Source organism: Haliotis cracherodii, unplaced genomic scaffold, assembly GCF_022045235.1.
Source record: "Haliotis cracherodii isolate W230 unplaced genomic scaffold, xgHalCrac1.p SCAF_16, whole genome shotgun sequence".
Taxonomy (NCBI): domain Eukaryota; kingdom Metazoa; phylum Mollusca; class Gastropoda; order Lepetellida; family Haliotidae; genus Haliotis; species Haliotis cracherodii.
The window spans coordinates 6445379-6473280 of record NW_027266271.1 but is presented as its reverse complement, the minus strand read 5'-3'; the positions used below and the strand labels follow the sequence as shown (position 1 = coordinate 6473280).

Here is a 27902-nt window from a genome sequence, read left to right as displayed (position 1 = left end):
ATAATATGGCAACTTGTCTGTTTGGTTGATGTGGCAACAGCTGGACATGCCCAACATCCATCTGGGCACTAAACCACCAGCTTCCAGTGTTCGACTCAATTTCCACTGGCCTTAGATCATGACGCGCTAGCCATATCTTGGGAAAATCTCCACACCAACACATTTCCAACAGCTTTTGGTTGCCCCTAACTGGGCCAGGAGACTTGTTCCTGGAACTAAAAAAATCACAGGAAACCCAGTCATGAAACTTCCATGCTTGGAAAATCTTGCAAACAGCAGGCACATGAACAAAGGCACAGCTATTGGGTTCTCGATCAGAGTGTGGGCGCATAAGAGTTCCAATGGACTTGACTCTGAAACCAAAGGGATTCTTTCACAGACTACTGCAAGACAAGAGGATGGATCCCATGTAGGTGTTGTCTCAGTCAATCACATACTACTTGCTATTTCTACGAACAGCCAATAAGTTCCAGTTTGGAAGCATAGTTGCAGCCATAAACCCAGTTCTAGCATCTCCTAGGTCCAGCTAAGTGCAGAAGATAACAGCCAACTGACTTTTAGGTTAGATGAAGCACTTCACACCTACAGCCTGGGACCTAGGTGTATCAGGGCAGTGCAAATTGATGGAGCAAACAGAATTCAGTCTTTCATCCGATAGATTGTTTTTCCCAGTCTTGGTTACGGCATCTGGTAGTGAAGAGATACATGCCTTGGATGCAACCCAGATAAAGCTGACAGTGGAAGAGATGCCAAAGTTCATATAGGCCTTATGTGGAATGTCAGACACCAACAACTGAAGGCGGTAAATTTCATAATGTAAGTTTCTTTATATCACTGCTGTTATCAGCACTGGGCTATGATGACACTATGGATTTGATTTGTCCAGCATGTGTACTGAATCACACCTGGTATTGTCTCTCCCCCCATCTGGATATCTAGCTACATGCTGATGAGAAGGTTGTAAGGGATCAAGGCCAGATAACTCTGATTGCCCGAAAAGTGGAAGAGTTATGTTTTGTATTCTGTGGTATATGATTGGAGTGAAGAAGGAAATTGAAATGTTTGTGCCAGGATAAATATACAGATATCATGAATATCCAATATCATGTAATATTTTTATCACTATTTGGTATATCATTAGAATTTTATACAACAACCATCACACACAAAATCATTCCTTAAACCTGGATACAATAGGAGCATATGATCAAACGCTAGTATCTAAATAAAAAATATGTTCAGCAGCACAAACATGTGTCTATTTTGACCTACATCAGCTAATTGTTCTGTAAACCATTCAATATAAGAAGTGTGTCTAAAGATTAGATTATTCACAGAATGCTATGGTATTACTGGAATATTGGTGACTGCAGAGTAAAGGAACATTTACTCACAGTCATTACTTATGAACAGCACTTGTTGGTTAGATTTGTATTCCAAAGGGGAGTCATGGGTGGCCCAGTCGCTAAGGTGCCACAATTCGTCTCTTGGATATTGCCAGAAACCTATGATTGTGGGTTCGAATCCCAGTTGGTCTTGATGATGTTTCTAGGTTTGTCAGCACTATACCCGTGCTCGTGGGTTTTACCAAACTCACTCACTCACTTGTATTCCTTAGCCATGCAAAGATCCACTGTGTCCATCATGACTTTGAAGCAAAGGTGTTCCCTGATAATCATATCTGGTTTGACAGTACTGTATCTGTGCTGGTTGGGTTTCACCGGAGTGGTCCTGATAGTAACATCTTTGACTGCACCACTTGGGCTTTCCTCCCACATGCTGAAAGGCTTTGATGTAGCTGACATATTGTTCAATGCAGTGTTAAACCCAACCATCACCCACTTTGCAGAGAAAAGAGGATATAGGTTCATTCATGGAACACAACACGTCATCACAGAAATATGTGAAGTAAACATTTCAACTTAATATTCATCATAGATTATGTGGGTTTTTTCTGTGTTAGTGTATGCAGATTGAAACTGTGCATCTATGTACAATTGCCCTACAGGTAACAGCAGAAAGATGGTCCAGTGAAAAGAAATTCATTTCCTTCATGTATGTACTTTGCAGCTTGATGCTACGCTTGAAGCTACAGTTGAAAGTCTCAGGAAAGACAAAGATGACCTCGAGGCATTGATTGCATCCAAGAATGCTGAAATAACACAACTTTCTGGACAAGAAAAGAGTTCATCTATTGGTCAATGTGATATGTTGAAGAAATTAGACTCTCAACTTACTGATCTTTGGAAAGAAAAAACAGAAGGTGAACAGAAATTTGAAAAGGAAAGGGAAAGGTTAGAAAAAGTTATTGTTGAAAAGGATGCAGAACTTGATGCTCTAGTTGTGGCATCTGTCAAACAAGTAACAACTAAGGTAGGGAATATTAAAGCTGCGGCAAAAAGTTTTGATGACCAGCTTGACAATGGGGAGCTTGTCAAACAGCTCAGTGATCAGAGACAGGAACAAGAGGTGATGCAGGCGCAGAATGAAAAGCTTGTCAAACAGCTCAGTGATCAGAGACAGGAACAAGAGGTGATGCAGGCGCAGAATGAGGAGCTTGTCAAACAGCTCAGTGATCAGAGACAGGAACAACAGGTGATGCAGGCGCAGAATGAAGAGCATGTCAAACAGCTCAGTGATCAGAGACAGGAACAAGAGGTGATGCAGGCACAGAATGAAGAGCATGTCAAACAGCTCAGTGATCAGAGACAGGAACAACAGGTGATGCAGGCGCAGAATGAAGAGCATGTCAAACAGCTCAGTGATCAGAGACAGGAACAAGAGGTGATGCAGGCACAGAATGAAGAGCTTGTCAAACAGCTCAGTGATCAGAGACAGGAACAAGAGGTGAAGCTGCAGCTGAATGAGGAGCTTGTCAAACAGCTCAGTGATCAGAGACAGGAACAAGAGGTGATGCAGGCACAGAATGAGGAACTTGTCAAACATCTCAGTGATCAGAGACAGGAACAAGAGCTGAAGCTGCAGCAGAATGAGGAGCTTGTCAAACAGCTCAGTGATCAGAGACAGGAACAAGAGGTGATGCAGGTGCAGAATGAGGAGCTTGTCAAACAGCTCAGTGATCAGAGACAGGAACAAGAGCTGAAGCTGCAGCAGAATGAGGAGCTTGTCAAACATCTCAGTGATCAGAGACAGGAACAAGAGGTGATGCAGGCGCAGAATGAGGAGCTTGTCAAACAGCTTAATGGAGCTAAGCTGGAATTGGAAGTGATGCTTGCGGAGAAGATATGTGCTGAGAATAAGGTCAGTGATCTTGAGAAGATTATCCAGGAGAAAATCTCTCTAAAAACATTGACAGATAAAGAAACAGTTTGTGACATTTCAAAGAAGGGGAATAACTTTGAAAGAAGCATGCATATGTCACAGTCAGACATTGTTATACATTCCTTTGATGCTGATGTCACAGTTTCTAATGTAGACTTATCAGTGAAATTGTCAGATGGTCCAATGTCAATTGCTGATGAACTTTCATTAGCTTCACGGTCCAAAGCTCAATCTTTGTCTCTAGCTGATGAACTAACATTTGTGTCAAGGCAGCAAAAGAAACCTATGTCTCTTGCTGATGACTTAAATACAGTCACTCAACCAGGTCAAACTGCACAAGCTGTTTTAATGAAAGATGAAGAACTCCAAACATCTTTTGATATTGTGGACAAGATTCAGTGTAAAACTGATATTGAAGAACAATTGAAAAGTATGACAGAAGAAATGAAAAATATTAAACAGGACAAACTTGATATGGCAAGGAATCTGCAAGTGAAAGAATCCGAGGTAAAGAATCTCACTCAAACAGTTAGCAAACTGGAACAAGATCTTGATGAAAGACAGGAAGAGCTAGAGACATTCTCCGATGAGCTCTTGAGACGGCAAGACCTCATTAGTGAGGCCCAGGAAAAGAGAATATCCCTGGAACAGGAACTTCGGGAACAGAAGGAGGCTTTGGAAGATCAACAATTCAAAACTAAGCAGTTTAAAATGAAACTGGAAAAGAGAGAAAATGGTTTGACTCTGAATTTGGGAAACAATACTAGTGAAATAATTGTAGAACAGAAAGTCTCCCCTCAACTGTCAGATGACACTGACACTGAAGAGGATGAAGTGACATTTTCAATTAAGGAGATAGCACCTGAGGTTTCCCAGTCTAGGATCAGGGACTTGGAAGCTGTCATAAATGAAAAGGAATGTCTGCTTGAGGCAGCAAAAATGGAGCATAAAGAACAAGAAATGAAGATCCAAGACCTACGTCAGCAAGTGGAGTTACACTCTGGAGTTGATAATGAGGGAAAGATAATTAAACTGAAATTCAGTCTTCATGAGAGAGTGAGAGAAATAGAGGATCTGAAATGTGAGAAATTAGAACTTGAACATAAATTGAAAGATCTGCAAGGACGGCTTCAGGAGAAATCAGAGGGAGATGAATGTCGGCCTGATGTGTCCAGCAGCGAAGATTCTCTGAAGAGAGGGCAAGAACTACAGGCTGATATCCAAGTAAAACAAGAACAGCTGGACAAGACAAGACAGGAGCTACAAAACTTGCAGGAAGAGATGACGACTGTTAGAACCAGTCTGGAAGCTGCAAGTGCTTTATTAGAGGTAAAGGACAGGGAGGTTTTCAAACTTGTTGAACAGAGAAACTCTGATCTTGAGGAAATTGCAAAACTTCAGAGGGAAACACAAGAAGAAATATGTAAGAATAAGGAAAATGTTGACATGAAAGAAAATGAAATCAGCGAACTGAAGGTCTCACTTAAAAATCTGAAGTCTTATGTGGCTGAGAAGGAGTCCCAGACAAGTGAAAAGGACGTGGCCATGGAAGAGTTGGAGGCCAAATTAAGTTCTGCTGTTGCTCTGGAGGAAGAAGTGAAAGAACTGACCATAAAGTTGAACCAGAGTGTGGTCAATGTTGAGGCAAAGGCTAAACAGATAGATGAAATGACTGAGATGATTTCTCAAGGTAAGATTAAACTGGAAGTTTATGAGATGGAAGTAGAAACACTTAATCAGAGGGTTGTTGAGGTTCAAGAACAAATGGCTATGAATGAGGCAGAATTTGATGACATTAAAGTGGCTGGTATGGAAAAGATTGATTCTTTGACTGATGAGTCTTCAGAACTGCAATACAAAGTAGCACACTTAGAAAGCTGTTTAGAGGAAAAGAAGAATGAAATTCATGACATCAATGATCAAGTTGACAAAATCATTCAGGACAAATTACAAGATAGCCAAATGGAGATTCTGGCTAAAGAGCAAGAAATTAAATCCCTGTTAGACAATGTGTCATCCTTGGAAGAGGTCATTAAGGACAAAGACCATGAGATTGAGAGGGTTCTGTCTGAAAAAATGAAGTTACAGGAAGGAGGAGAAGAGATGCTGAAGCTGGTGCAGGAAAAGCATGAGCTGGAGGAGAAGTTGAGGGAGAAGACTATCGAAATGGCCAGTCTTGAGGATGAAAAGTCTCGAATAGAAACTGAGCTGACTCACAAAACAACAGAATTGCAGGTTTTGGTTGAATACAAGAACAAACAGGATGTGGAGCTGGAAGAGAAAATCACAGAGATTGAAAGTTTATCCAATGAGATTCTGAAACTAGAAGATAATGTTGTGGAGAAAGCACAAGATTTGGGTATTCTTCAGGAGGAGAAGATGAGTACTGAGGTAATCCTGCAGAATAAGTCAGCTTTGCTGGAGGATCTGGGCAAGAAGATGAATGAGTTTGAGAGTCTGTTTCAAGAAAAATCAGATGAGGTGGATCAGTGTAGGGTATGCATTCAGACTTTGGAAGGAACCATTAAGATACTTGAAGAAGAACTACAGAAAGTTACGAACAAGAAATCACAAGAGGTACATGGATCGGAGTTACATGTCTTAAGGACTAATCTCCAATCAAAGGTGGAGGAAGTTTCCAGACTGAAGGCTGAGATTGAAAGGCTGATGGAAACCTCCAACAGAAAATGTCTCCTGAATCATCTGTTTGCAAGACTCAACACAGGTGGTAAAAGTGATCTAACAGGCTTCATTGAGACTTTAGATAAGGTAAGATGAAGTCTTAGATTGTTTATGTGTCTGAAACTAAATCATTATGCTAAAAGCAAAAAGGAGTATAACATTATGTTGTAATTAGTCACATGTTCGGTGTCTGTCGTCATTCACTATTATCATATAATCATAATAACATGAAAAGGAGAAATGGTTGTATCAGTAAGTACACGTCTGGCAGGTGTATGTTAATCACTATATGTAACGAGAAATGGTTGTATCAGTAAGTACACATCTGACAGGTGTATGTTAATCACTATATGTAACGAGAAATGATTGTATCAGTAAGTACTTATCTGGCAGGTGTATGTTAATCACTATATGTAACGAGAAATGATTGTATCAGTAAGTACACATCTGACAGGTGAATGTTAATCACTATATGTAACGAGAAATGATTGTATCAGTAAGTACACGTCTGACAGGTGTATGTTAATCACTATAAGTATATGTACAGAGAAATGCGGGAATTGTCTATTTCAGGAAGGACATGATGATTTAGCAATTCAGCTGCGAGAACTGAATGTGAAACTTGCCATTGAGGTACGTGAATTAGTTGTGCTCTCATTAATTAGCTGATGTGTAGAACTGAAATGTGCTGATTTTGTGAAACAAATGTTTACATGTGTGTTGGCTTAATTTAAATCATTACACATGTTGGCACAGAGTGTTTAGGTAATTAACTTTGATTTTTAAGTGCTCCCTTCAGATCAGGAACCTGAAGTGCAATTATGGGTTTTACCTTAATACACAAATACAAGGAATTTCAAACTCTCACGTGATCCTTAATTTTGTGTTCTGATGTGATCATGGTTTGATTAGGACTGATGACTATTAGACAACATTAGTAACCTGTTGTTAACACGGTCATATTTTCCTTCAGAGAGTAGAGATCAACCAGAAACAAAAGCTAAGTGAGACTGAGCTGAAGGAGAAAGACAGAAAGATCAAGCAAATTAATAAGGCAATGGAGGTAGGCGAGTGGCAGGCATGAAGCTTCTGATCTGCTAACTACACTGCCCGAACCCAAGCTTTATAGTCCATCTCAATGAGCAGTTCAGTGATATTAACAGTTTCACAATTCCTTGCTATGTTTCATGGAACTCGTAAACTTTCCAGATGGCTTTCAAGGATTGACTTTCACTTTGTCAGGTCTTTGAGCTTGCAATGACATTCATACAATGTTAGGCTCTTTAACAAAATGTGTTCTCTGAAACATATAGTGCAGAATAAGCCAAGTATACACATCATCTGTGGATTGCCATGTTTATCAACATTACTTCTCTTATTGGTCACCTTCTACATACATGTGTGTAGGTATTGGTAATTGACTGGCCCATTATAACTTTAGGCAAAGAGCAATATTGTAGTCACCTTGTCTTCCAGGATCTAATGAAAAAAGTCATGGAGCATGCCGAGAAGATAGATTCATTGGAGGAGGAGCTGGAAACTGTCAGAGGTTCGTAAGTAAAGGTTCACGACTGAGAAAGGGTGATAATGAAGGTTAAGAACACTGTGAGTGAGTTGTGAACATTCTTATGCTCAGTAATTGAATGTTTGGTATGTTGCTAGTATATTGGGTTAGATTGTGAGAATGTCCAGATCATATCTCTAAAACTAATAGGTATTTTTTATGAAACTTTGCACACACAAAGGTCAGGTTGTCAACTGGTACCTTTTGCTATTATAGATTTTTAGAATTTTTGGAATTTCTTTTCTGTGGAAATATTTAGTGTAAACATTTTTATAAATATATATATTTCTATAAAGCAGCTTTGCAGCAATAGAAACTGTCAGTTTCATTCCACTAGTCCTTATAATGATAACATGTAGCAAAACCTTAAAAAATGTCAAATTTCAACTAGTCCTTATGATACCTTAACTATTGGGCAGTTTGGCAAGGACTATAGGACGAGTGTAAATTTCTAAAGCTACTGCAATCTATAAGATTTCATTATTATCTGCCGCCATGAAGTGGAAGGGGGATATAGGAATGGGTGCCGTCCGTTCATCCTTCCGTCCATCCGTTTATCACATTTCGTTTCCAGAGCAGATCTTGAAAACCATACCATATTTCTTCACCAGACTTGGCACATAGATAGGTCTAGTGGTGAACTGGTGCCTTTTGATAGTTTGGGATTTTTAAAAAAATTATTTTTCGAGTTTCCATGGCAACGACTTTGATTTAGACTGAAAATGGCGGTAGTCCTTGTTTCCGGAGCAGATCTTAAAAACTGTACCATATTTGTTCACCAAACTTGGCACATAGTGTCATCTTGCAGTACTGAATGCATTTCCTTTTTTGTTTGTAAGTTCTGCATTGCTTGTGTGTATGTTCCTCCAAAAGTGGGCCGCCTCCGTGGTCTTGTGGTAGAGTGTCCGCCTGGAGAGCGGAAGGTCCGGGGTTCAATCCCCGGCCGCGTCATACCAAAAGACGTTAAAAGATGGTACTTGTTGTTACCCTGTCTGGCACTCGGCATTAGGGGGCTAAAACAAGGACTGGTTGGCTCGGAGTCAGTATACTGTGTCTGAGTGGGGTATTCATGTTAAACTGCGTCATGGTATCTCAGTGAGCTAGCACTATAAATCGGCATCAGTCAGGACTAGTACAAGCAGCCACGCACACGTGCATGCATGTCGCTATATAAGTGCCACAATCTTGGACGCGACATTAAACCCAATTTCACCTCACCTCACCTCCTCCAAAAGTGTCATGGACACGGTTGTTGCATTCACTGACTAACTTCCTGCAGAAACACAACTCATTACAAATACAACAGTTTTAATCTTAAACCTACCCAACTGTATAAGCACTCCCCCTGTCCTGAATATATTCTTGTCAACCATACTCTGTATTTCACTTGCTTGATAACGGTGTTAGAACCTACACGGAAACCATCGCTCCTAATTGTAATAAAGTTATTTGTCCATATGTCTCATCCTTAATCATTACAAATACAGTTACATATTCTATCATAAACTGCAGACGTCAAAACAACACCAGTAATAACTTTTTTTAGTGCTGCAATTAGGCCATTTACAAAAAGGCCCAGTGAACATAGTTCACAGGAGCTAATGCATTGCACACAAGCGGACATGTCATATAGGCGGGGGGATATAAGTATTTCATGCTTGTTTTAATGAGAAAGGTGAGCTTTAGTAAATATTGATAACTACAGTGCAACAGATTATAGCATAAGCCATGTACCAACTGTGTGACATCCATCAACTTAGCTTTGCGAAAAAGCACCTGACATACACGTACAAAGTTCCAAATCCCAATTTCGTGTTATTGTTTTGATAGCTTAATAACTACTCTTATATATACGGACATAGGTAGACTCTCATGAAGCTGGACACATCACTCTTGTTGGGCTTACTGTAACAATCAGATGACTTGTTCTTTTGAATTTGCGGGGGCCTTGGGATGTGTCCTCTCCTGAGTGAAAACTTGAGCTGAAAAATTACTTATTTTTAATTAAAACTGACATTAATATATATTATATATATTTATCAAATCCTTGTATATTTTTGCATTGTATTTGTATCTGTAGGCAAGCTGGCTGCTGAGACAAAGCTCAAGGTGAAGCTCAACCTGGAGGTGCACTCCCTCCGAGACAAAGCCAGAGAAGACAAAGAAAGGTAAGAAATAGCACATTTCTGTAGAAAGTGTCTCACAAACATTCACCTCTATATCTGTGGTAAAAATACAATTTATCTTCAATTGTCACAGATAGATTCAGGGGCGGTTGGGTAGCCAAGTGGTTAAAGCATACGCTCGTCACGCTGAAGACCCGGGTTCGATTCCCGACATGGGTAAAATGTGTGAAGCCCATTTCTGGTGTCCCCTGCCGTGATACGTGATATTGCTGGAATTTTGCTAAAAGCGGCGTTAACCCATACTCACTTGTTTGATAGGCATTACTTAGAAGTTGGCGGATGACAAGATAAACACAATTTTTATGGATAACAACTTATCCATGGATAACAATACTTACAGTATTAAAGAAGTTGTTATCCATAAAAATTGTGTCTATCTTGTAACCCATACTCACTCACTCACAAATAGATTCATGTAGTCCAATGAAACCTATTCATAGCAAGTTGTGAAACAGACAGAAAGGAGGTTTCTCCCCCCACACACTAAGTTTTAGAGGAAATTTTGTTGGCTTTAGACCAAAGATTTTCATTAATCTAATGACAACTATAATGATAGTAATGAAGTCACCAAGCCTGTCTGACAAACAAACGTTCTTTTAATGATTTCATTACACTGGAAGGGCTTATAAGTTGTTATCAAAGTAGTCATGGAAATAAAAAGAAACAGATTTTGTCTACTTATTTCCGAATGGGAGCTAATTCATTATTTTTTATATGTTCCCGAAATATCACCAATAACAATAGTCCTAACTGGGGAATGATTATTGTGACCTGGAAGATGGGGGAAAAAACACTTTACAGCACGACTCAGGCTGAAGGTTCTATTTACATCTCCATAACTTGGTTGTTTTACTATTGTCCGTGTTGAAATATGTTCTTGTCCTTGTCTATTAATGGTATTTTCCAGTATTTCAAAATTAGTTGTCTTTTTATTTCCATGACTACTTAAAGGTAACTTCAGGTAGGCCTGCAGGACCAAGTTGTATTGCATCAGACAACACATCACCTGATTTGGTCAAGTCACAATGGTTCCTATGTGTTCTGGTATGTAGTCTTGAGACGTTCCTGAAATGGCATGGTTGGGGCTGCAGCTGTTGTAATGCAAACATCTTTCTTGTTTGTATCATGATGTGTCATTTGTGATATCAATGTTTTATGATGTGCTTCACATTGTGACTTGCATGGATCTCATTAGAGCTACTCCAAACTCAGGTTGTAAGGACATGCAGTATTGGGACTTCTCACAAACCAGTGAAGATCAGCGGTCACATATTTAGCTAACCATGGCCAAGTGATCTTTTGACATGGCATGCTGCCTGCATGTCTGCTGTCTGACAATAAGTTTCAACTTCTGTCAACAGGTAGAAGGGTTGAGCCTATTATGTCAGGCACCATTATTGGAATCAGTGGTTAAAATAAAACAATTAAGTGCTTTGGTTTTTTTTACCTAGGTCTGAAAATCTCAAACACGATAGGATTCAAATAAAATGAAATGTTATTAGTCTACGTCTTTTTCTATTTACTCAAACTTCTTCTCAGGAACTACCAGGCTGAGAGTGATGAAACTTTATGAAGATGTGTTGGACCGTATTGAAATGTTGGATTTGTTCATGGCTAGAAATTGGAAATCTAAGTGTATGTTATTTTAATGTATCTGTATTGTTACACCTGTAGTTTTAACCCGCTGGATGCCAAGGTTTTTTTCTGACACATATTTTCCTAAGATCGGAAAAGTGAAGATTGTGTGAGGATTGTGCTCAAGCGGCACTGGATCTACCTCTGGCCATAAAATTATTCAGAGATGGGGAGAAGATTAATTTCCTATATAATCGTGTAAATTTAACTGCAAATGTTAAACTAGTTTTAAACTAAATACTGCCTAATTTCTGAACGACATAACTATATATCAAAAGGAGTTATATGTGTATGTATAACAACATACATTCAATGCCAAAAATAGCCTTCCGTAAATGATTTTTACTGATTTTTGCTCTATGAAGTCAAAAGGCGACAGAGAGGTTACACACGTACAAAAAAAAGGGGGCATAACTCTGGTATGCTTAGCACCAGTTTATTGCAACACAGGTCAAAATCTTGATGTGTAAAGCAGAATTGGATGCTTTTTCTACCCAACATAACATGACTGCTTTCACCATGTAAATAATGTCTTGAATATATAAACAATAAGATAGTTTAGTGTGTATCCTAATTGGACAAGACACACACCTGTTTGGCATCAAATTACGTAATGAAATACCTCAAAGAATATTTCAAAAGAACCAAAATTATATTCAATACTGGACATATATTTGTTCATTATAGGTTATTATTGTAATTATTTCTCTTCATCTCCTCTCAGAATTACACAATAAAAAATGTGAAAATAGCTCTATTGGTATAGAATTATCAGGATAATGGAATAAGGTTGACCCAACATGGGTACATGGCATGGGTTATATTTTTATACTTTTTACAATTCCTGGAGAAATAAAGTAAACAGTTTTATATCCTGTGATCACAATATTTAAAAAAGGATAAACCCATTGATGTATAATGCAAAACGAGAGGAATAATTCGTAAATTGTTTGTGACTAACACGCACCTGGCGAATTGTTCGATATCACTGTTCTGTGTATCAAACAACATAATAACATTTGCAAGACCAAGACAATTCTTCCAGAAATATATTTAACGAAAAATATTATCCATTTTGTTAAAGTAATATAATCAGTTTCAGTTATAAAATAAAATGAAATGGCTATGGTCATATGAACTTATGATACTGACTATTACACATCCCAAGAAATATGTACAAGTTGCAGTTACATTTACACTTCATCTTGTTACACTTGTCCAAAGGAAAGAACTATCATATTCGACGATATAAACTTATCAATTCTTCTGCAAACAATGTTCAAACAGGAGATTATCAAAGGTTCATTCATGTTGTGGCCCATATCTACGTGTGATATCATTTTGAACATTGACAAAATATCTAAAGTGAAATTAATTGATTGTAAAAATGTATAAAAGATATGCAAAATCAACATCAGAACTGAAACTGTAAACAGCATGATACAATGATCATGTGCACCCTCAATCAAGGACCTTCACCTCAAAGAAATTACCAAATATGTACAACAATGTTGACGTATGATATCACTACCGGGGATGGGTGGCCCAGTCGTCCGCGATTCGCTGTGCAGAATTGCGTCCCTTGGGCACGCCAGAAAGCCCAGATTATGTTTCTAGGTTTGTCAGCACCATATCCGTGCTCGTGGGTTTCACCGAAGTGGTAAACGTCTGAGACCTGCATCACTTCGGGCTTTGCTCCCACATTAAGCTGACACGCGGCAATATAACTGGGATATTGTTAAAAGCGGCGTTAAACCTCACTCACTCACTCACTCACTCACTCACTCACTCACTCACTCACTCACTGTGATCAACTTTTACAAAATGGTGTGTTCACTGTCAACAGTACGCGGGATATTATAAGGGGACTTTCGTTGATTCAGGGATCGTATATACATAAATGTGACAAGCAAGTAATCAGAAATATTCTGACATCTATGTACTGTTATTTGTTGTTATATTTTTCATTGAAACAAATGGAAATAGTCAGAAATTCTTATAAATGCTGTTGCCATTGTGTGTGATTTTGCATCAATCATGGCATCACACAGGACGGTAACTTCTGTTCAAAAGATCAAATCATTGCAATGTATCCATTTAAAACTCCCTAATTCTTCCCATGCATATTCTGAAAATGTTGAGCCAATGTCTTGAACAAATGGAGGAATGGATAGCTCAAAATGGAAGAAAATGCTACACTGTGTAAAATCAGAATCTTGCTTTGTTTCCATTTCAAACAAGTGCAGTTTTTGAGCACAGCGTTCGTTTTCACACATTTTCGGTAAATTTGCTTGGCCTGAGATGCCAGTGGATGATGTCACAGAACAGGGAATGTCCCACAATACATAAAACTATGAAGTGTATCTGTTTGCCAGATGTATTTTAAATTTTATTCAACTTCAAAGTGAGGGTTGAAGAGGGACATATGTGTCCCCCTGACATCCAGGGGGTTAAATGTCAAAGCATTAATAAGAGGTAACAGAATTCAGGGCAGTGAATTTGTGTATGTAGCTGTTGTATGCCAACTCCTCTGCTAACTGATGGCGTATGTCTTCTTCAGGAAAAATGCCCTAGAGGAGGAGGTGGAGTACCAGGAAGGGGTCGTAAAAAAACTCAAGGCAAAGATGAGGACACTTCAACAAAGCTATGATGCATCTTGTGAGTTTGTGTTTGGTGGAAAGGGCTGCCTGGTTTCCTGGTTTGAGCAGGATCAGGAAGTAGATGTTAGCAGGGGATATATCCCTGCCAGCCAGGATCTGTGCACTGAGAGCACTTGCAAGAATTAAGAGTGTATTGCTCCCATAGCCTCAACAGAAATGTATGTGTTTTTAAGAACTGTGAACAACGCCTAATCCTACCAAATACAAAACCTCTCTTACATGAGTGCCAGAAATGCTGTCACTTGTCATCACTATAGAAATCTTCAGATTTTCAGCACAAGTCCTCTTCACTGTCAACTATATATATCAGTTGTGATACCAATAGTATCTCCCTTCCTAAACCTCTTGTGCATATGGAAGGTGGGAAATGCTCAGTTCTTTCCAACAACAGCAACTAGATGCAGTGTATTGGAGTGATGGGAGGGATTAAGCTTGATGTAATAGAGGTAGTATTCTTTGAATTATTGACAATGATCACTATTTTGGGATAATTTCTACAAATACAAAATTTATTTTACATCATTGACCAGAAGTATTCAGTGTTCTACGCATCAGAATTCTGTAATAAAGTTATTGTCTCACAAATATGATGCATAAAATTCTTGATTTCGATTTGTCATCAAGATCATGTACCGGTAAGTCTCTGAATACTTCGTGGTTTTGGTAATATAAAGCCCAGGTTGGTAACGAGTCCTCAAGTCCCCAAATTACTTGACAGAATTGAACTTTAATTTACGAACAAGCACCCTTAAAAGGCATGGACAGCTGTCTATAAATTGTCCGTTGAGGCGGAAAATTTGCATTAACACAAATCGAAAAATAAAACATGCAGTGCACAAAGTGATAAGGAATATGGGATAATTGTATCACTGGAGGCTGTGAACTGGATGGCAAAGAGGACCTTGCTATTGTCAAATACAGAGCTCCAGATAACCTTTTGAGCACCTGAGTTTTTACTCTAGGGTTTCTATTTTAATTGGGTTAATTACATTTTTCATTGGGTGACCAATATTTTTTCACTCAACCATTCATCACTCAGTTGGGTTTTTCCCAAAATTAGTGAACATTTTAAGATTAAAAAAAGAGAAATAATGTTTCATAACTGTTCTAAATATAAAGGCTTGACTCGGAAAGTAAATTAGTTCATAATTGTGTCTCGAGAATTAGCTCCTTTGTACACATGCTGAAAAAGCTTCATTGGGTATTTACGTGTGCTGTTTTTATACATTTGAGTTTTTCATTTAATGCATGCGTTTCTGTTCGGAAGTTAATTGAAAGTAATTTGGTTTTGAATATTTGGGTGGTGGGGTATTTTATGCAAATATGCTGCTTATCTGTAGCTCTGCAAATATCAAAGTTTGATGAATCTACTTTCACAACTAAACTGTCCCTATTTGGGTGAACTGAAGAGTAGAAACATACTGTTATGATAAAAGTGGTGTTGATATGCTTTCATTAGCCCATGTTATTCACAAGCAACTGGATGATAAATTGATGAGGTCACCCTGTGTCAGTCTGTTATGTGATGAGAGCACTGACGTTGGCATAAGGGAGAAGTTTGTTGTGTACACTAGGGTAACAGATACAAAGACATTTGTAGCATCCACACATTATGTTACAAATGTCTAAATCAAGTCTGCAACTGGTAAAAGCACTGATGAAGTACTTACTACTGTTTTTGGAAGGAAAAAGTGTTCTAGTAGAGAAAGTCATGGGTGATGACAGGTACGGGTGAAGGTGTGACTCTTAAGAGTCCATCCAATGTTAATGAACTTTCCCTATATTGCTCATCGTTTGGCCCTGGTCACTTCACAAGCGGCAAATGAAATCAACTACCTGAGAGACTTCCAGGATACCTTAACAGGATTAGTTTACTACTTCTAAGTTTCTGCAAACAGAACAAAGTTGGATCATCTACAACAGCTTTATGATGAACCATCATTGAAAATAAGAATGGTTCGTGAAGTAAGGGGGTTATCGGTGTATCTTGCAGTGCAGACAATCGACAGGTCATTGGACGCTCTGATATCCTTCTTTGCCACACAGAAAGACAGCAAAGTTGAGGGTTGTGCCAGTAAGCTTTCCCAATATGACTTCATAGAAACCATCTGTTGATGGATATTTTGCCTGTTATGTCTCAGCTATGTCTGACTTTTCAGAAGTCTGACTTAGATGTGTCCATGGTTCAGGTGTCAGTAGATCATTGCAAATCTGTATTGGAGGGTCTGAAGAAGCGTGAAGCCTTACAAAGTACTTACCTTGAACAGAAGCAGAATGAATACTCGACAACAGATGGTGGAAAGCTTGTCTTCAAGGGCAACCATTGTGTCAAGGGGAAATACAACATTGATTCTATGATGGAAAAGTTTATTGATGAAATTCTTAAGAAACTTGATGACAGATTCCCTGTAAAATACAGGAACATCTTCTATGCATTTGGTGTGCTTGGTCCAAGGCCAATATCACTTTCTAGTTATTTTGTAGTCTGCTGAGTAATAAGTCCCTGAAGAGGAACTTCTACATGCCTTCTTGATATAAAACCATTTAAGTTGTATAGGAATCTTCAATCTGTTAAAATATCAACTCTGACTTGTCATGCTCATGTGAACATCATTTTATTTCTGTGTCACAGGTCACAATAACATTGCATTTGCCAGACTGGCAAACCAGAGTTGTACTTATTGCTTGTGCTCTTGTTTCAGTTGCAGTTTCAGACCCACCAGAGAAGCAGGACGTGAGCAGCCGCAGCGGGATCATCGACCAGTTCAAGGTGTGTATCCTGGAAGGGGAGAAGAAACAGCTCCAGCTCCGTGTCCGTGAAGAAAAGGCACAGATAGCTCGCTGCTATATGCAAATCAAGTCTCTCGAGGAGGAGAATGATGCGCTCAAGAAGAATGTGTAAGTTTAATCCCTGCCTCCTAATAACGATGATAGATAGGAAATAACAGGTTTCCAGCTGGGAGGTGAGGTGAAGAAATAAACTGTTGTTCTTGAGTCCCACTTTTCAAGACTACTGCCGCTGTCTAGTGACCTTGATGACAGGTACGGTCACCTTCTTCACATCACTGCGCTACAGCATGGATGTGTACCAGGGGAGCTTTCCTTTTGGATCAATTAGAACTTCACTTTTTGACTACAATTCTAAAATTGATCTGTGATGGGTGATGTATTCCTTTTCATATTACTTTCACCATGTTGTGTAGTTTAATGTGAATTATTTAGGCGTAAAAATACTCTGTCTTTTTTTCCCGCCACATACTTGTTGTTCGCTGCCATTTTGAATGGTGTTACAATTGTTTGTCTGCCAAGGTAGTCAAATTGTTAACAATTCTCAGCTATGTATGTGTAACATATCCCTCTGTTTTTAAATACCACTAGTTTTGGCGTTACATTGAGTTCGTATATATATAAATTATTGTATACACTTCCAACCCATTAAAAAATATTTTCCCCGATAGATTATTTTCAATTCTAAGGCATTCTTCCAGTCTGGCTTCATCAGAAATATTTCACATAAAACTACACAACATGGTGAAGGTAATATGAAAAGAATACATCACCCATTGCAGAATTTTTTAGAATTGTAGTAAAAAACTGAAGGTCTAAATTAATCAAAAAGGAGAGTTCCCCTGGTACCTGCTGTAGCTCGACAGGCAGTGATGTGAAGAAGGTGACCTTACCTGTCATCAAGATCACAAGACAGTGGCGGTGGTCATGAAAAGTGGGACTCAAGAACAACAGTTTATTTCTTCACCCTGGACCATCGTCATTTTGCAGTCCCTTCTTGTTGTCGTAAGGTAAGCAGTGAATGCATTAAGGAGTAATGCAGGATAAATATACAAATGTAAAAACTATTTAGATTTTACTAAAATTCTAATTTGAGGAATATTTTTAAATATGAAGTCTAGAGTGGGGTTTACAAGATTCTCGGGGGGCATGGGTGGCCCAGTCGTCTAAGGCGCCGCGATTCGCTGTGCAGAGTTGTGTCCCTTGGGCACGCCAGAAACCTATGATTGTGGGTGCGAATCCTGGTTCGCCCCGATTATGTTTCTAGGTTTGTCAGCACCATACCCATGCTCGTGGGTTTCACCGAAGTGGTAAACGTCAGACTTGCATCACTTCGGGCTTTCCTCCCACATTAAGTGGACACACAGCGATATAACTGGACTACTGTTAAAAGCGGCGTTAAACCCTACTCAATCACTCACTACAAGATTCTCAATGACCTGTGACCATCAAGTTCACCACAAACATTTTTGTCAAAACATGCGTGGTAATACATCAATAATACATAATCACTTTCTTCTTTACTTGCCACGTGTGAGGGTCATGATAAATGTCAAGGTTAGTTGGTAATTTCCAATAAATAAAGAGGTATGCTCATGTGCAGTGTTATTTATTTGGATCTATTATCTACAGGCTTTGCAAGAATGAACATGATCATTATTCTGGTGTGATCTTGTTTTGTTTCAGAATTGGAACACCCAAGAATATGAAGCAAGAAAATGAAGAAAAAGGTTTGCTATTATACATTGTCATCATGTCATTCCAAATAGCTAGAACCTAAAGTAACACATGTCACAATGGAATTCCCATTCTGCACATGTCCACAGTACTACATCTTGATTGAATTTATCTCTTACAGAGAGTCAACATTGTGGTATGCTGTGTTTTTGTAGTGGAAGCCTACATGAAAGCTGTTCATGAAAATGAACCCTTGATGGCTACCCTCGAGACAGTTTTACATGTATACTAGCAGGGGAAACTCCTTTGCACCATCAGAGCTCCAGATAAGCTTTTGGTGTTGTGGGTATTTTACCCATGCATTTTAAAATCATTGGGTATCAGTAATTCTAGGTGCGTATTCAAATTTCTGTTACCCACTAGTTTTTACACATGTGGGTATTTAAGTCAAATATTTAAAAACACTATTCATCTAGTCCCTGCAAACTGGTGTCGTGTGGGTTCGAGAGCTTTATAGGACTCAAAAATACCACCATACTTCCACAAGAAAGTGTGATGGCAAATTATCATGATGAGTTTGGCAAGGTTGACGGAATGCCAACTTATAATTTCAATATAAGTTGCTCATTTGCTAATCAAATACGCAGGGTTACTTCACAATATTTTGATGATACGCACAAGTTTTATTTTTGTAGCGTATCTGTAATGTTCGTTGCGTATTTGATACGCTTGGATTATATTTTACCGCGTATTTCTGCATTTCTGATGCGTATTTCACGCAGATACGCAGCTTATCTGGAGCTCTGACCATGAAAAATCACATTAAAATACCGGGTACAATGTGCAACAGGTATTTGATAATCATGCATGTCATGATGAATTCATGTTTCATGGACAGCAATGTATTGATCTGTTGCTAAATCATTCTTTGTGTGTGTATGTTTATTATTTCCCATGATTGTCAGCGATGCACAGGAATTTTTCCACTAGTATATATCTGGTACTTCAGAGCGGCATAGCTATTTCAAAGAATTTTTTTTAAAACTCACAAGATGCATTTCTTCCTTCTTCTAGGAAACAATCACTAATGCACCTCATGCTGCCTGATTACATGACGACCCCAGCTAACTTATTCTCTTTGTTATTGCCCTCATGTGGAAGCAGATTTTCTTCCTTAAGAGGAGTATTATGTTTTGTATTTTTTCTCTGTAAATCAGCTCGTGGGTTTAACATGGGCAGCAAGAAATGTATTGTATGTTGGAAGTGCAGGAGAACTTTTTCAGCTCAAGACTCTCACATATGATGCTGTGACTGTCGATGGCTTTGTACAGAAGTTTAAAGTGCAGCAAGTGTAAGGACCTATCTGCAGCTGATTTCACAACCTACAAATGCAAGTGTGTCAGACATGATATTGATAGATCCAAGTCTGTATCTAAGGAGCATGGACCATGCCTGAAAGAACTGCACTGAAGGTTACTAGACCTTGCTCTTTAACAGCTAGGGGCGGTCAGGAAGCCTTGTTGTTAAAAGCGTTTGCTTGTCACGCTGGGTACAATGTGTGAAGCCCATTTCTGGTGTAACCCGCCGTGATATTGCTAAAAGCGGCGTAAAACCATACTCACTGGCTCCTCTACAGCCAAGAAATTGTCAGATACACCAACAATAGCATTTGAAGAAGACAGTTCAGACTTGTTTCTCACAGCCGATCTTATTAACATCTTGCATGCCACAATCAGTCTTTGTACTGATGAGACTTCTACACCTACATCATCAGAGGATCGCTAGCTATTTCATTGTTTGGAAGCATCCCACCTGATTACTGCTCCTCCATCAGCAGTTCGATCTATTGATTGGATACAGCATCTGCCCGGAGAGCAGAAGGTCATTGGTTACATCCCCAGCCATGTCATACCAAAACGCGTTACAAGAAGGTACTTGTTGTTACCCCCGCCTGATGCTCATCATAAATGGGCTTAAACAAGGACTGGTAGGCGTCATCCTGCGTCATTTATCGTCTTAAACTAACAAACGTTTGGCTGATAAAGACTTTGAGCACTCAAGACCGTCTTCTTGTTGGCACTGGCTACAGCAGCTTGCATAAGTGAGATCCATTCGCTTGATGTTAACAGGATTCATATTAAAAGATAGCTCCATAGTAAAGTCTACCTGGGCCTGAGATGGGACTTTGTTGAAAAGAACCAACTCTCTGGACAGCAGGCCAGGTTATTCACCATCACCTCGCTCTCCTTTGTTAGGCCCCCGAGGATTGGGGAAGACTTCTCACTCTGCCCACTGAGCGCCCTGAAATCTACCCCCAAGCTTCAGAGAATCTCAATCTCATTAAAATCAGATCTTAGTTCTTTTTACTGCTTAACAAAGATCTGAGGTAATCCCATTACGGGTCACGTCAGACCGACCTTGTGCGAACTTAGACTGACCAATGGAATGACCAATCAGAAGGCTTCGAAACATATTTTGACAAATTCTCGATTACAAATTTGAAACCTAAACAAAAGAACATTTTGGAATGGCTAATATTTGGTCTAGATTGTATGGATTCAGTAACCCATTACTATCTTACGGAATACCCCGTGTTAAGTTTTAGAGGTTGTATTATTAGAAATCACATTCCGACTGTCACTTTCATGATCTGGTAAGCGATGCTCTGATTGGTCGGATCAAAGGTCGTTCTGACGTGACCCATAATGGGATGTCTTCAGATCTTTGTTTAGCGGTAGTGAGAACTAAGGTCTGATTTTAATGAGATTGCAGAGAATCTGTAAGGCTCATGCAAGAGACTCTTCCACTCCTTGTTGATGGCTTCGAATTTGAAAGTATCCAGGACTCTAGTGTCTTTTTGGCTAAGCCTTACCCTTGATGATCCAGGTTAGAATTGGTCTTCAGCAACACATGCTTTGTCACAAGAAGCGACTTACGGAATTGGGTGGTCAGACTCGCTGATGTAGTAGATGCATGTCATTGTATCCCTACTGCATAGATCGATACTCATGGTGTCAATTATTTGATTGTCTGGTCCAGCTGAGAAACAAACAAACTTTTAGCTAAGCTCAGTCATCCTACAAGCTTGTTCAAAGCAAGGAAAGAGATGCAAAGCTGTTCCACCTTACATCTGCATAATGTCTATGGGGGGCAGTGTCAAGCACTTCTCTGCTGGACTCATGATGAAACAAGGACGTCGAACATGGTTGCTCATGTTTCATGCTACTTAGCTGTTCGTTAAATCGGTATCTTGTGCCAAGACATGTAACACGAGTTACCCAACCTCATGAGATTTCGTCCTAGTAGCGGAAAGGGTTTTTCAGAAACAACCCACTCACTAGTAATCGTTTTATACAAGCCTAAGATGATGTGATCATGGTTTTAAGACCCGCATTTTTGTCTATGTCTCGTGGCTGAGGTCTTTACAAGTGTGGGTTTCTGACCCCCACCTTCCAACCATGGGATTAATGCATAGTTTGAGGACCTGTGAAGATCCGGGGTAGAATAGGTCTTCAGCAACCCATGCTTTTCGTAAGAGGCGACTAACGGGATCGGGTGGTCAGGCTCGCTGACTTGGTTGATGCATTTCATCAAATCCAATTGCTTGGATCGATGCTCATGATATCAATCACTGAATTGTCTGGTCCAGACTCGATTATTTACAGACTGCCGTCATATAGCTGGAATATTGCTGAGTGCAGCGTTAAACAACAAACCAGCCACAAAGCATAGTGTGAGATTTTAAGAATTGTATATTTTAATATAAATTGTATATTCATAATACTTATCCCATCTCTAACCCAACCATCCCCACATCACCGTATGGTCACACTACGCTTTAAGAAAGTGTATGAGTATGCTGGGGACATCTGTGATGAGGAAGCAGGAGTTGCATGCGTTGATTGACCTCTGATGGTCACCTTGGAATCTGTTTGGGTGCGGTGTATTTTGAAGCTTGAAATATTGTCTAGGATCATTTTCACAATGGGATAGAAAGAGGAGAAAGAAATGCATAGTGTCAGATAGGATAGATATACAATTTATTGTAAAATTTACAATTTGTCATGGTGATAAGCTAAATTATTGATTAGTTCTCCCTATACTCATGAAAATGTTGAAATGTTCATTGTTATGAATATTTTGCAAAAATGATAAAGCATTTTTGTGGCACCGATTGTTTGAAATAATCTGTTTATCGAGTTTGTGTTTTTAACAGCAAGTCCGGAGTTTAACTGGAGCCTGTCAGAACTTTTCAAGAAGCGTCGTTCACTGAGCTATGAAGAGGTAAAGGAAAAAGCCGAAGCAATCAGGAAGAAGAATGCAACACCCCTCAAAGACTCATCCAAAGGTAGAACTGCAGATAGATTTACATCCTGCATGGAATAATACGGACTATAATCTTCTTTTCTCTGATCTTTTAAGCATTAATTTTGTGCCACCTGACTGAAAGTTGTGTGTTGTCGTCGTTAACCTTAACATTTTCAACGTCCCCTCTGTAACTACAAGGCCTAAGGAGCTGAAACTTTGTATGTATGTTTTCAGGCGTGCTGTCTCTAAAATTTTCTGACCCAATTTTTTTACATGGCTTCTTTGGAGAAATGTGCTCTAATATTAATACCGCCACCTCTTGTTACAGAAAACCAGATAAAAAGTCCAACGCCAGTGTTCAGCACTGGACGATTGACAAGGAAATCTTCAGCAAAGGAAGGTCATGAGAACTGCAAAATTCAGTGAGGATTCACTAAGCATATGCTTGTGAAACACTTTTGCTCCACAATTTTGAGGCAAAGATTGGCAAGTCCCCTAAAGTTTGACAATTTGCATTATAAAGGTGCTTTCCAAAGGCATGCTGAAATGCAATGACTGTGCCTGATAAATTTATTTTGCTCCGATTTTGAGCCTTGGTTTCCAGTGACACCGAGCTGTTCAAAAAGAAGATTGTTGTTTTGTGTAGATCTTTACATTGGTAATAATCATTACAAATAGATTTTAAATATATATATTCATATATGAGCATTTTGTATATAAACTACCACATGCTTTGTGGATTTTTAATATCATCTTTTGCATGACCTAGTGGTTAAAGCGTTCGCTTGTCATGCCGAAGACCTGGGTTCGATTCCGGACATGGGTACAATGTGTGAAGGCCATTTCTGGTGTCCCTCGCAGTGATATTGCTGGAGTATTTGTAAAAGCGGCATAAAACCATAACCATCACTAGCTCTCATCTTAATTCTGTAAAGGAAATTCATGTGTAGATAATAAGTTATAAATATCTTTTCAGAGAATTTGTTGTGAATTTTATTTAGTTTGATTGCTGGTGCCTGTGCTGAAGGAATTAAGGAGAATATCCTGTGAATGTCCTGTGACTGTTGTTTTGAAGTCAAATGCCACCAATAAAAAATTCAAATTAGAAGAAAAAAAGTTATTCAGCAATTAGGTTGCTTCTTTTACAAATAAAGTTCTCTAACATTTGTCTACTATCTCGTTTTCTTTATTCCCACCATTCTTCTGTCTTTTTACACAACTGGAACTGCTTCCATTTATCAAAACCCGACAATCAACCGAACCAGGGCAGGATATTGACAAAATCAAATAGTTAACAATCTCATTTCTATTTCTTTTCTGAACAAGACAATGCAAAAAACAAAAGGTGTCCTGCTCACAAAAATATGAACCAGAAGTGAACAATGTGGAGATTATAACATAAGATGCATCATAGAAATAATTGTTCTTTAAAGTCATAAAATAAACGGCCATGCACCTCACATCGTGTATAATGATACACGCCATTTGTCTTTCAATTGTAATGGTGCCACACACCATCATCAAGGACTTTCAACAGAGTGAATGATGATGCACGTCTTTTTGTCAGACAATCTGCGAGCAGTTGCTTACTCACCCAGACCATAGGATGCGTTTGATTTGTTTCTGTTCAATGAGTTCTTTAATACTTCTAATCGCCATTCTAAGCCTTTTATCATTCACAAACTTTGTGGATTTCACAGCATTAAAGGGGGGCACGGGTGGCCCAGTCGTCTGCGTCACTTGGGCACTCCAGAAACCTATGATTGTGGGTTCGAATCCCGGTTCGCCCAGATTATGTTTCTAGGTTCATCAGCACCATACCCACGCTCGTGGGTTTCACCGAAGTGGTAAACGTCTGAGACCTGCATCACTTCGGGCTTTCCCCCCATATTAAGCTGACATGCCTCGATATAACTGGAAAAATGTTAAAAGAGGCGTTTAACCTAATTCACTCACTCACTCACAGCATTAAAAAGTGAATGACAATCTGTAACAGAGGTGATCGGCAGTACATCTGGTTGTGTTTTGTTAGTTTGTTGTTTAATGCCGCACTGAGCAATATTCCAGCTATATGACGGCGGTACATCTGGTTGTGCATGCCCTGTTGTCAACTCAGAATACAATGTAGCAAGAAATATACAACTGTCAATGTCATGGCCAATGTTTCCCCTGCAAAGGTACTCCTCACTGCACGTCGAACATGACTTGATTGCCAAATAAGGGGTGAGAAAGAACTGTTCTCTCCAACAAGCATTATCTGATGACCACCTTGAGTACCACCATCAGGTAAGTTGCCAAGCAAGGCATTTTCATCACCCAGGAATTAGAATCGAAGGGTAGCCTTTTCAGACTTCAACTTCTTGACAGCCTTATTGGCCTCAATAATATCTTGCACAGTAGCCTTCTTTGTGCAGGCTGCCGAACTGCTGGCATCAAACATGATGTCTGGTCCACTCTGTCTACCAACCCAAAGTATCTGTCCCACTTTTAATCGATTAACATTAAGTTCTGTTACTGTCAGTGGGGAATCGCGCTGAGATTATCAAGACACATGAGATTGAGATTTTCAACATAATTTTCTTGCTTCATCAGAATAGCATTCTGTTCACTGACAAGTTCAATTCCCACATAAGAGAAGTTATACTTCCCGTCTCACATTGATGCTTATCTAATTTGTGGTACAACATTCTTCATATGCTGCTGATCCACCCCAGATAAAGTCGTCAACATGGCTTGCAAGTACACCCTCAATGCCATTTGTTTCATTCCACCAGTAGAACACGGCAGGATCTACAACTGATATTTTAGCACCACAGTTTCGCATTTCTTCACATACTTTGTTGTACCAATAAAGTGAGGCATCTAAAAGCCCATACACACACTTTTGAAGATGCCAGATAATTACTAAATTTAATTAAACGAGACTTACCTGTGAGTTGAAAGGATAACATGAGGTTGCAACTGCGCATGCCTGGACCAGACTTTAAAGTGAAGTTTGGACGGATTGGCAATAGACATAAGGCCCAAGGGAGGCAACATTGGGTGGGCATGTTACCCCTTCATCACTTCAACTGGCTGGTAGAATTCCAATCAAACTTCAACTTACAGGAAAGTCTCGTTTAATTTTCTAATTCTACCATCCAGTCACGTGATTCAGGGGTCCCATGAGACTTCAAACCTGTCGGTCTGTTGAAACTTTAAACAACATGAATCTAACCCAATAAAGGGACAAACAACCAATAATTTGTATTTTAAGAAATCCAGTTTTAATCTGTCAGATAACATGGATACCCTCAACTGCTTCAGACATAGTCCAATCAAATATCTGAAATAACTGTTCATAGAGCTCATATGCACAGCACTCAATAGACTGACTCTTGAAATCTGCCGTACGGCCCACATATGAAATGAACAACTTAGACTCGTTACCCCTAAGAGGTTCAGTCCCCGCACTATATTCGTTCAAGACGGTAAGAGGGCAAAGCCTCCTGTCCATGGGATATGCTTTGATTGTGATCCTTGAAAAGTTCTTTCCAGGTCTCGACTGTCTCACATGATCTCTGAGTAAAAAAGTTACTCTTGCACAAGAATCAGAAACTTCTAAGTCTCCAATGTTGAGAAATGAAAGAGTCTGGTCTCTTTGGGCTGTAACGGCCTACCTTTAGAATACAGTACCACAAACTTTTCAAACACATGACAATACCCTATAACGTAAGTTGTAGTATTTGGTTGCCATTTGCACCGGCGAAACAATGGCTTCCAGCTACAATATTTTTCAATCTTGAAATTTAACCTTTAGCCTGCTGAATTATTTTCACACTTCTTACTTCTGTAAAGAGGGTGGGTGATTTCATACGGTCGGTGCTTCTTTAAACAAGGAACATTTGAACCAGTGTTTTGCACATTAATACCTGATGGAAAATTACACATTGTCATTTAAGGATTGAAGTTGCATTTGTTGACGTTCAATAGCTGATGAAGACAGTGCCTCACGTGAGCAAATTCCATGATGCGCGAAGCACTCCTCAAGGGTGTCGTCAGTCGCCGGATGACTAAGCAGGAACTCTCGTCCAATAAAACATGTTCAAGTTGCTGTCTGTTTGCTGGGGAGGTATCCTTTGTCTCAGCTGTCGATCAAGATGATCCCAGAGATGCTCCATAGGCTTCATCTCTGGAGAACATGCTGGCCAAGGCAATATGTTGACGTTAAGGTTGTGCAGATATTGTTGAACAAGTCTGGCGGTATGTGGTCGTGCATTATCCTGCTGCAAAAGGGTACCCCTTGGCTGTCCACGTAAGAATGGCACTACAACAGGTCGCAACACTCTCTGTATCTTCGGCCAGTCAGATTCCCACGGATGATGACAAGCCTTGTCGACCACAAATACCATCCCATACCAAGACGCCGCCTCCACCATTAGGGTGCACATTTTGGATGCAGTAAGGTGCCAGTTGCTCTCCCCTCCGTCGATAAACACGGACTCGGCCATCATTTCGGAACAAGTTAAAGCGACTAACATCTGTAAACAGCACCCTTTCCCAATCACGCTGCTGCAACCGACGTACAGTTGTTGCCATTTGTAATCTGCATTGACGGCGTAGAGGGGTCAAGGCCATTTCATGGAGGGGGTGGTAGGCTCTGATACCAGCAATGCAGAGTTGTCGTAAGATTGTTCGTCTGCTGATGGTGTGTCCCAATGCAGACTCCGCCGTTGACGTGCAGTCACTTACCGTTTCCGCGGGTGGATTGTCCGGATGTAGGTGTCTCCAACTGGCGCTGTGACCCTTGGTCTTCCCGATCTTAGACAGTCTTGTGTCTGGCCTGTTTGCTGATAACAGCTCAATAAGTTGCTGATACTGGTTTGATAAGGGTTCTTGCAATCTGCCCTTGAGAGGCCCCTATATCGGCCACACCAATAGTTCTGTCACGTTCCTCTTGTGCGAGTCCCAGCATTTCTCTGATGTTCTTTTTTATGCTGCATTCTTGCCCTGCCCCGCGTCCGTATTTATGTAACAACCATGCACAAACATTTTTATCAGTTCCCCAAAATCCTGTTTTTCACATTTATCAAGACAGCATGAATTTTACCGAATCCTGCTTAAAGTGACTTTCATGTGTGC

The 27902-nt window shown here is 39.6% G+C and overlaps 1 protein-coding gene and 1 pseudogene across 1 annotated transcript in view; both read left to right on the top strand.

Moving 5' to 3' along the window:
- LOC139463759 (uncharacterized) overlaps positions 1-23881 on the top strand; it is a 64766-nt gene extending 40885 nt beyond the window's left edge. Inside the window, exons 19-28 of the mRNA XM_071245040.1 lie at positions 2071-6051; positions 6538-6597; positions 6938-7027; positions 7441-7513; positions 9609-9696; positions 13910-14007; positions 16712-16907; positions 18483-18526; positions 22690-22821; positions 23110-23881. Coding sequence (XP_071101141.1) covers positions 2071-6051; positions 6538-6597; positions 6938-7027; positions 7441-7513; positions 9609-9696; positions 13910-14007; positions 16712-16907; positions 18483-18526; positions 22690-22821; positions 23110-23207 — 4860 coding nt within the window. The 3' untranslated portion in view covers positions 23208-23881. The remainder of the gene's footprint in view (positions 1-2070; positions 6052-6537; positions 6598-6937; positions 7028-7440; positions 7514-9608; positions 9697-13909; positions 14008-16711; positions 16908-18482; positions 18527-22689; positions 22822-23109) is intronic.
- LOC139463766 (uncharacterized) overlaps positions 1-27902 on the top strand; it is a 272927-nt pseudogene that overhangs the window by 53193 nt on the left and 191832 nt on the right.